The sequence below is a fragment of the Phyllobates terribilis genome, unplaced genomic scaffold (genome assembly GCF_046119375.1).
Source record: "Phyllobates terribilis strain yellow unplaced genomic scaffold, ASM4611937v1 Scaffold_5__5_contigs__length_657084704, whole genome shotgun sequence".
Classification (NCBI taxonomy): domain Eukaryota; kingdom Metazoa; phylum Chordata; class Amphibia; order Anura; family Dendrobatidae; genus Phyllobates; species Phyllobates terribilis.
The window spans coordinates 383490702-383501632 of NW_027362765.1; the positions used below are offsets into that span (position 1 = coordinate 383490702).

Genomic DNA, 10931 nt, shown 5'->3' on the forward strand with positions numbered 1-10931 from the left:
CAGTGCGTACATGGCATACGAGTCACAGTCTGCCTGCAATAAATAACAGTACTTCAAACAGTGTTTGTACACTCGTGCAACCCCTGACCAGGTGCCCCCATGTTATATACAGTTAGGTCCATATATATTTGGACAGAAACAACATTTTTCTAATTATGGTTCTAGACATTACCACAATGAATTTTAAAGAAAACAATTCAGATGCAGTTGAGGTTCAGACTTTCAGCTTTCATTTGAGGGTATCCACATTAAAATTGGATGAAGGGTTTAGGAGTTTCTGCTCCTTAACATGTGCCACCCTGTTTTTAAAGAGACCAAAAGTAATTGGACAATTGACTCCAAGGCTATTTCTTGGACAGGTGTGGGCAATCCCTTCGTTATGTCATTCTCAATTAAGCAGATAAAAGGCCTGGAGTTGATTTGAGGTGAGGGGCTTGCATTTGGAAGGTTTTGCTGTGAAGTAAACATGCGGTCAAAGGAGCTAACCATGCAGGTGAAACAAGCCATCCTCAAGCTGCAAAAACAGAAAAAACCCAACTGAGAATTTGCTACAATATTAGGAGTGGCAAAATCTACAGTTTGGTATATCCTGAGAAAGAAAGAAAGCACTGGTGAACTCATCAATGCAAAAAGACCTGGGCGCCCACGGAAGACAACAGTGGTGGATGATCGCAGAATAATCTCCATGGTGAAGAGAAACCCCTTCACAACAGCCAACCAAGTGAACAACACTCTCCAGGAGGTAGGCGTATCAATATCCAAATCTACCATAAAGAGAAGACTGCATGAAAGTAAATACAGAGGGTTCACTGCACGGTGCAAGCCACTCATAAGCATCAAGAATAAAAAGGCTAGACTGGACTTTGCTAAAAACATCTAAGAAAGCCAGCACAGTTCTGGAATAACATTCTTTGGACAGATGAAACCAAGATCAACCTCTACCAGAATGATGGAAAGAGAAAAGTATGGCGAAGGCGTGGTACAGCTCATGATCCAAAGCATACCACATCATCTGTAAAACACGGCGGAGGCAGTGTGATGGCTTGGGCATGCATGGCTGCCAGTGGCACTGGGTCACTAGTGTTTATTGATGATGTGACACAGGACAGAAGCAGCCGAATGAATTCTGATGTATTCAGAGCTATACTGTGTGCTCAGATCCAGCCAAATGCAGCCAAACTGATTGGTCGTTGTTTCATACTACAGATGGACAATGACCCAAAACATAAAGCCAAAGCAACCCAGGAGTATATTAAAGCAAAGAAGTGGAATATTCTTGAATGGCCAAGTCAGTCACCTGATCTCAACCCAATTGAGCATGCATTTTACTTGTTAAAGACTAAACTTCAGACAGAAAGGCCCACAAACAAACAGCACCTGAAAACCACCGCAGTGAAGGCCTGGCAGAGCATCAAAAAGGAGGAAACACAGCGTCTGGTGATGTCCATGAGTTCAAGACTTCAGGCAGTCATTGCCAACAAAGGGTTTTCAACTAGGTACTAGAAATTAACATTTTATTTATAATTATTTAATTTGTCCAATTACTTTTGGTCCCTTTAAAAACAGGGTGGCACATGTTAAGGAGCTGAAAATCCTAAACCCTTCATCCAATTTTAATGTGGATACCCTCAAATGAAAGGTGAAAGTCTGAACTTCAACTGCATCTGAATTGTTTTGTTTAAAATTCATTGTGGTAACGTCTAGAACCAAAATTAGAAAAATGTTGTCCAAATATATATGGACCTAACTGTACATTTACACCATACATTTTTGAAACATTTACACATTACGGCTGCGCACACATGCTGCCTTTTTTTTTATGTATGCGTATTTTTCTGCACTGTCCACTGAGACGGTGAAGAAAGATATTTTGCTGTTAAAAAAAGTTTCCCTGATGTTATTTATTGACTTCTCTATCCGATGTGATGAAGATACAAGTGAGCCCTATTTTTTTAAAATTGTCACAAAAATTTGACGTGGCCTTCGCCATATTTTTGTATGCCAGCCAGGTACAGCAGGCAGGTACGGGTTGCCCCCGACCCCCAGCTGCTTAAATGTATACGGCTGAAAACAAAAATATCGGGAAGCCCTTTTTTTTTATTTTGAATTTCATGAAATAATTTTAAAAAATTTGACGTGAGCCTTCGCCCTATTTTTGCGTCCAGCCAGGTACAACTAGGCAGCCGGGGGCTGGAATCCGCAGTGCAGGGAGGCCCAAGCTTTCTGCCCCCCCCGCTGTGAATTGCAGTCCGCAGTCACCCCAGAAAATGGCGCGTTCATAGAAGCGCCATTTTATGGCGCTGTATCCAACTCATCCAGGGCCCTGGTGCGGTGGCTCACTGGGTAATAAAGGGGTTAGGGCCAGCTTTGTATTATTCACTGGCCCTAAGCCCGAAATTCATGGGGTCACGCCAATATTAGACATGACCACCATGAATTTCTAGTAAAGTATTTAAAAAAAACACAACACATAGAAAAAAATATTTTATTAGAACTAAAACAAAAAAACACTTAGAGACTCCATCTTTATTAAAAAAATTATCTTCCGTCCGACATAGTCCATTGGAATCTTCTTCTTTAGCTCAGCTACATCTCTGGTAGAGATACCTCAGCTGTTCATTTGAAATAACCGGCGGGAAAGCCGGCAGTGAAAAGACTTCACCGCCGGCTTTCCCGTTCGGTGCTGCGCTCCCCGCTCCCTGATGTACGCTCCACGCTCCCCCACCGCCTTACCATCCTGATCCTAAGTTAGGACCGGGCGGGGAGCGAAGCACCAGGGAGCGGAGAGCGTACATCAGGGAGCAGGGAGCGCAGCACCGAATTGGAAAACCGGCGGTGAAGTCTTTTCACTGCCGGCTTCCCGGCCCGGGTCCTTCGCTCCTCACTCCCTGGTGCTGCGCTCCCCGCCTGGTCCTAATTTAGCGGTGGAGGATTGGGATGGGAGGCTGCGGGGAAGTGAGTATGGGGCTGAGTGATTGTTTTAAATGCCGGCGGCTTTTTACCGCCGGGTTTTAAACAATCATGCACCCATTTCAGCCTTTTCCTAAGCCCCCCGACCGCTTTATAGGCTCCAGCAGACAATTACTCTGCTTAATCGCTTTTGCCATTGACTTACATTGGAGTATTGGGACCTACTCGTTACTAGTATAGTGAGTCCGATTATTTCACTACTCGCTCATACCTACTAAAGATCCAATACATTTCTGTTTAGCTTCTAGATCATGTGACCTGAATAATGAGGAAAAGAAACTTGATACCATTATCAGTCTACCAGGTGAGTAGATATGTCGGTGTCTCCCTTGTTCTCTCCTTACAGCGGCCGGGTCTCTGGGCTATACTGCAGCTTCCGGGGTCCTCAGAGGTTACACTGTGATCAGTAACACAGGGAATAATCCAGATCTGTGAGATATCAGAGGTGGAAATATCCCGCACCCCGATATCCACCAGATAATACACTGGTAACAGCTCGTCTGATCATTGTATCCTCATCTACAGATACAAGTCCTGGGGAGACGAGATCTGCGGGGTGTAATATCAGTATTGTGTTATCTGTAATCTTACAGGGAATATTTTATATATTTGATTTTAGTTTCATGTAATTTCCTGTTGACCAAAATCTGCCAGAAAACAAAGTGATCTGCAGTAAAATGAAAATGTCAGCAGATCATTTGATCTCCGGAGACCCCAAAGATCTCCAGTTCGGAAACCGGAATTATTATTGTATAATGGGCGACATAAAGCTCAAAACCTTTTATTCCAAATATAAATTGGTGAATTGTAAATTACAACAATGATGATGATTGATAATGTGTTCATTGTACAGAAATCAAGAACCAGAATTTTGCTCCATGTGTGGATGATTGGATCTGGTACAGGGGAAAGTGTTATTACTTCTCTACGGAACGTGACACCTGGAACAACAGCGAGGAATTCTGTAACTCACATAAATCATCACTGGCGATTATAGAAAATAAAGAGGAAAAGGTGAGAAACTGATAATGTACAGAAGAAATATGGAATATCTACACAGGATCATATATAATAACTGTATAATAATAATAATAATATATCCACACAGGATTATATATAATAACTATGACCCATTTCTATTATTGTCAGGATTTTCTGTTCCGGTTTAAGGGTTTAGACAATCACTGGATCGGTATGAGACGTACAGATGATAATATGGCCTGGACCTGGACTAATGGAGAATCATATAATGAAAAGCTGTAAGTCATCGCATGTGAGATAATTACAGATTATATAGCTGCTGTATTAATTATCTATCAGAAGTTCTTAGAACATTGGAGGGGTATTTCCATATTTTAATGTAAAGCCGTATCAGTCATTAATAGTGAGAAATAAGAGACCAGGGGCACAAATTTAACACTGCGTTCTCTTCTAAGTTTTTAATGTATAGCGGTATTACTAACCATTGTATGTACAAGGAATTACATACAACATTTCCCAAATAACAAGAATAACGCCGGCTGCAGTCCTGTGCACTTCCAGTGGTTAGGGTAAGTGCTGTGCAGGAAAAAACTTGCAGGGGATGGAGCACTATAAAATCTCTGCGGCTGCTTCTCAGGATCAGTTAGGGGTCAAGAGGTAGGAACCCCAAGTCTCATCAAATGATAATATATCCTAGTGATGAGCCAATCCTTTATCACATGTACAGACACCCTTATGCCTTAAAGCGAACCTGTCAGCAGGATTTAGCCCTATAAACTAAAGGCATGGCTATAATAGCGCTATGATGCTGATAAATCTGATACGTGATGTGAAGGGATCTGATCAGTGGCTGCTAAATACTCCCCTTATGAAGTTTTCAGAAAATGACGTCGTGTGCTTTGGCGCAGGAATTAGGAGCAGGGTAGTCTTCTCGTTCTCAACCTCCCACCAGCCTCCTCTGTTTATTCTGCAGCTCACTGATTATTCAGTGACCTCTCTACTTTCTAAAATTCCGCGCCACCGCCATCATTGTGTGGGCGGCGCATGCACAGTGTCCTGTGAGCCAAAACTGAACCAAACTGAGCCGATATCTCGATCTGCGAATGCGCCGCCTTTGGCGCCATTCTATTGAAGTTCTGCATACCACTATGCACGCCTGCAAACTTCATGAGGTGAGTATTCAGCAGCCACTGAGCGGATCCCTTCACATCAGGTATCAGATTAATCAGCATCACAGCGCCATTATAACCATGCCTTTAGCTTTCAGGGCTAAATTCTGCTGACAGGTTCTCTTTAAATGACGCAGTGGTCTACACATGTCCATGTCCTGTGATACACAGTTATATCAAAAAGCCCAAAACACAGTAACAACAGGGGTTTAATACCACTCAAGAGAATCCAAGGCCAAGTGCAAGAGTCTTTATTAAGGATTTAAACTGTTTTACATTGTTATCAGCTGGGCATTTACAGAGTTATCTGCAGTTATTATAAAACTAGATGGTGGCCCGATTCTAACGCATCGGGTATTCTAGAATATGTATGCAGCCGACCGGGCGCAATCAGCAAAACGTTGTTTAAATTTGGCGCCAAAATCGCTGATTGGTCGCGGCCGGCAACCGCGACTAATCAGCAAAACGGTGTTTAAATTTGGCGGCAATATCGGTGATTGGTCACGGGTGGCGGCCGCGACCAATCAGTGAACTGTGTTAGTGAGGACCGGAGAGCTTGTTTAAATTTGGCGATAAAATCGACCAATCAGCAGAGCGTTGTTTAAATTTGCCGGCAATCTCGCTGAATGGTCTCGGCCGGCCGGCGGCCGGGACCAATGAGCAGAGCGGTGTTTAAATTTGGCGCCAAAATCGCTGATTGGTAGCGGTCACCGGAGGCCGCGACCAATCAGCAGAGCGTTGTTTAAGTTTGGCGCCAATCTCGCTGATTGGACGCGGTCGGCCGGCGGCCGCGACCAATCAGCAGAGCGGTGTTTAAATTTAGCGCCGATCTCGCTGATTGGTCGCGGTTGGCCACCGCGACCAATCAGCAGAGCGGCGTTTAAATTTGCAGCCTATATCGCTGCTTAATCGCGGCCGGCCACCGCGACCAATCAGCAGAGCGGCGTTTAGATTTGCCGCCCATCTCGCTGATTGGTCGCAGCCGGCCACCGCGACCAATCAGCAGAGTGGCGTTTAAATGTGCCACCCATCTCGCTGATTGGTCGCGGTGGCTGGCCGCGACCAATCAGCAGAGCGGCGTTTAAATTTGCCGCTCATCTCGCTAATTGGTCGCGGTGGCCGGCCGCGACCAATCACCAGAGCGGCGTTTAAATTTGCCACCCATCTCGCTGATTGGTCGCGGCCGGCCACCGTGACCAATCAGCACAGCGGCGTTTAAATTTGCCGCCCATCTCGCTGATTGGTCGCGGTGGCCGGCCGCTACCAATCAGCAGAACGGCGTTTAAATTTGCCGCCCATCTCGCTGATTGGTCGCGGTCGGCCACCGCGACCAATCAGCGTCATATTAGTGTGGGCCCGGGAGTGGCGCTGCTTGTGCGGCTCCGTATTAGCGAAGAACGGGGAGCGGCTCTGCCTGTGCGGCTCCTTCTGCTGCGAGAAGCCGGGAGATGAGCGGCTGCTCGCAGCAGAAGCATCCCGACCGGCGGCGCCGCTCCCCGGTCCTCCGTTCACACTTGCTGTCAGGAGATCAGCGGGCCAAGCCGCTGATCTTCCGACGTTAGCCGCATGGAGGTCAGCGGTGCCGGTCGGAGTAGTTGTGCTGCTAGCGCCGCTGACCTCCGTCCGCCAGATGAGCCGCTAACGGCCGCCATCTTTTTTCAGAAATCCCGCGGCGCTGATTGGCTGCTGCCGGACCAATGAGCGACGCGAGATTTCCAGGATAGACAGAAAGACAGACAGACAGACAGACGGGATAAGACAATTATATAGTAGATAATCAGTTTCTATCTGGTGAGATGATAAAAGCTGATGTGATGATTCTCTGTACAAAAAAATGTCTTGTTTTCCAGATTCAGAATCACAAGAAGGTCAGAGAATTCTGGAAATGTTGAATATGTTTTTTTGGATCGTGCTAATGTAAGGAGTCAGGATGGAATTATTAGGCAAAAATGGATATGTAGCAAGATGTAGCGGTTATCGGATTTAAAACACTTGGAGTTGAGCAGTGGAAAGAAACATCGTCATCGAGGACATCAACTTTCTTATCAATATTTCACTCTTCATACTTACAAGATCTCAACCACATCCAAGCAATGTGCTGTTGTACTACATGATCCATAAATACAGATGTAACAAAGTTTAACTTGTCAAATAAAGCTTCATCTTGATATTGTGTCACAGAAAGTTATCTCGCTGAAACGGATAAACACCTTCCCGACATCTGATTTACCGGTATGTCAGTCATGGCGAATATGCGGGCACAAAAGCTGAGCCCGCACGATTGCGGCCGGGAGCTCAGCTTAAGTTAACCCTCTAAATGCTGCGATCAATAGCGATTGAAGCATTTAGAAGGCTAGGAGAGGGAGGGGGCTCTCTCTCCTACCCGATTGGCACCCCTGCAAAGTGATCAAGGGCCTGATGGCTGCCATGACAGAAGGAGGTCAAATAATGACCAGGATCATGGTCTCAAAGGTCTTTTGTCAGTCTTACACTGACAGGTGTAATGCATTGCAGTTCATGTGTATTGCAATGCATTATACCAGTGATCAGAATAATAAAAGTTGAAGTCTTATACAATGACTAAATAAAAAAGTAAAAAGAAAGTTTAAAAAAAATTGTAAAAAATGTTGTTGTTTTTTTAAAAATCACAAAATAAACAACAAAAAAAATGAAAAAAATAATATACCTGTAAATACATTTATCAGTGGAAAAATAAAAAAGCTAAAGATTTTAGAATATAGTGATGCAAAAACAATTTATCTTCTTTTAATAGTTTTTATTGTGTATAAGTGGCAAAACATAAAAAAGTGATATAAATGAGTTATCACTGTAATCATACTGACCTGAAGAAAAAAGTTGTCTTATCACTGTTACCACATGGTGAATGGCATAAAAAAAATCCCAAAAAACTATGCCTGATTTTCTGCTTTTTGTTCATTCTGATTCCCAAAAATCAAAATAGAGAGCGATCAAAAAATGTTATGTGCACAAAAATGGTACCAATAAAAACATCAACTCGTCTGTGGGAAAATTCTCCTGCGCGTGCGGTGACGTCATTTGCCGACACCGCATGCGCAGGAGAATTTTCCCACGCTGTCAGTGACGTGCATGAGGTGAGCTGAGTTCATTGGACATGAACTCGGCTCATCTGGATGCCGTCACAGCGAGATGCTGAGAAGCTTCTCAGTGTCTGCGGCATGGCAAGCTGGATGGCAGCGTTCTGCTACGATCCAGCCTGTCATGTCAATGTAGCAGAGCTGAAGCCGTCCTGGGAACCATGGAAAGGTAAGGATGATGTTGGTTTATTATTTTACTTTTATTGCAGGAGATCGTTGGCTTCAGCTGGAATGGGCGTGATGGTAAGTATGGTTTAATTTAGAACATTAAAGTATTGTGTCTTTATTTCAATTAAAGGATTTTATTCTGGGTGTGGGTGTCTTTATTTTACATTTCACTTTCACTATGGGGTTAGTAATGGGGGAGTCTTATAGACTCCTCCCCATTACTAACCTGGGCTTGATGTCAGCTGGCATTATAAGCTGACATCAACCCCAGCTCTATTACCCCACTGCCACCACTACAGGGCAGTGGGAAGAGCGAGGCTAAGTGCCAGAATTGGCGCATCCTATGGATGCGCCATTTCTGGGGCGGCTGAGGGCTGGTGTTTCTAGCCTGGGAGGGGGCCAATATTCATGGCACCCTTCCTGGGCTATTGATATCAGCCCCCAGCTGTCTGCCTAGCCTTTGCTAGCTATTAAAATAGGGGGGACCCCACGTCATTTTTTGGGGGTCCCCCATTTTAATAGCTAGTAAAGGCTAGGTATTCAGCTGGGGGCTGATATTAGTAGCCTGGGAAGCTCCGTGGGTATTACCCCCTTCCCAGGCTTCAAACATCTGCCCCAGCCATCTGCTTAACCTCCGCTAGAGACTAAAATTACGGGGAACCCCACGCCAATTTTTTTTTTAATAAATCCTTTATTTTAACACTAAATGACAAGTACAGTAACCAACACTGTCACTGTACTTATTATATATGTGACTCACATGTTTCTATCTATCTAATCTATGTGTGATGCTCTATTCTTTCTGTTCTAAATTGTCGGGTACTGCTGTATACCGCTGTTGAATTGCCGGCTGGCTTTTTTAAAGAGACAAACACACTATTATTTTTTTTAATAAATCCTTTATTTTAACACTAAATAACAAGTACAGTAACCAACACTGTCACTGTAGTTATTATATATGTGACTGACATGTTTCTATCTATCTAATCTATGTGTTATGCTCTATTCTTTCTGTTCTAAATTGTCGGGTACCGGTGTATGCCACTGCTAAATTGCCGGCTTTTCATGTTTCACTGTGAGAACTGTTCCCATCGATTTGGGCAATCACTGTAATGCCACAACCACCATGGCTGTGACATTACAGTGAGTGGCAGACAATCCCTGCATGATTGGTGCTCTAAATAGCGCCAGACATGCAGGACGGGGACCTGAGCTCGCGCCCAAGCATCTCGAAAGTACTCGGCGAGCTCCGGGCATCTCGAGTACTGAGATGCTCGGGCGAGCACCGAGCAGTGGTGAGCATGCTCGCTCATCACTAGCCCTGACATGTTCCCAAACAGTTGTTATTCTTTACATATAGGGTATCGGCGTACTCAGGAGAAATTGCACAACAAATTTGATGGTCTATGTTTTTCTGTTGCCCTTGTGAATATAAAAAATATAGGCTAAAGCAACATTTTTGTGGAAAAACTTAATTTTTCACTTTTACATTTCAGTGTTTTAAAATTCTGTGAAGCAACCATGCGTTCAAAATATTCACCAAACTCTTAGATAAATTCCATTAGGGGTGCAGTTTCCAAAATAGGGTCAATTGTGGGAACTTTCTTCGGCTTTGGCACCTTGGAGGCTCTTCAAATGCGGCATGGCGACTGCAGTAAATTTTGGCCAAATTTTTGCTAGAAAAGTCATATAGCACTTCTCCCCTTCTGAGCCCTGTCACGTGATCCACATAAGAAGCATAAACATACTCAGGAGAAAATGGACCACCCAATTTGTTGTGCTATTTCTCCTGTTACCCTTGTGAAAATGAGATATTTAGGGCTAATTCAACATTTTTATGGAAAAACATGATTTTTCATTTTTACACTTCAATCTTATAAACTTCTGTGGAGCACCTATGGGTTCAAGATGCTCACTACACCCCTAGATAAATTCCTTGAGGTGTGTAATTTCTCAATTGGGGTCACTTTTGGGGTGTTTCCACTGTTTAAGCACATCTGGGGCTCTGCAAATGCGACATGGCATTTTTGCATTCCAAAAGTCAAATGTTGCTCCTTCACTTTCGAGCCTTCCGTTTGCCCTAACAGTAGTTTTCCACCACATATGGGGAATCCGAATACGCAGGAGAAAATGCACATTATGTTTTAATGCCCATTTTCTCTTGTTACCCTTGTGAAAATTAAAAATGTGGAATTTAAGCAACATTTTTGTGTGAAAAATTCATATTTCATTTTCACAACTCAACTTTACAAAATTGTGTGAAGCACTTGTGGATTTAAGGTACTCACACTCGTTTAGATAAATTTCTTGAGGGGTGTAGTTTTGAAAATGTTACAGGACGAGTTAATTAAATGAATGTAATTATGTAGAGAGTAGTGATGAGCGAGCGTGCTCTGTTAACTCTTTCGGCGAGCATGCTCTGGTGCTCGCCCAGTATTTACAGCGTGCTTGAGTGTTATGTTTTGTGACTGTTTGACAGCATTAATACATGTGAGGAATGCCTGTTTGTCAGCTGTTATGATTGGAT

At 43.8% G+C, this 10931-nt stretch overlaps 1 protein-coding gene across 2 annotated transcripts in view; it reads left to right on the forward strand.

The window, feature by feature from the left end:
• The window catches only part of LOC141273289 (C-type lectin domain family 2 member A-like), a 121154-nt gene extending 113950 nt beyond the window's left edge, over positions 1-7204 (forward strand). Inside the window, exons 4-7 of one of the 2 annotated variants that reach the window (XM_073684917.1) lie at positions 3212-3274; positions 3824-3984; positions 4120-4229; positions 6971-7172. In XM_073684917.1, the coding sequence (XP_073541018.1) occupies positions 3212-3274; positions 3824-3984; positions 4120-4229; positions 6971-7091 (455 nt within the window). In that variant the 3' untranslated portion in view covers positions 7092-7172. Of the gene's footprint in view, positions 1-3211; positions 3275-3823; positions 3985-4119; positions 4230-6970 lie in introns of both variants that reach the window. The other variant, XM_073684918.1, reaches the window with a different exon arrangement.
• The last annotated feature ends 3727 nt before the right edge of the window (positions 7205-10931 follow it).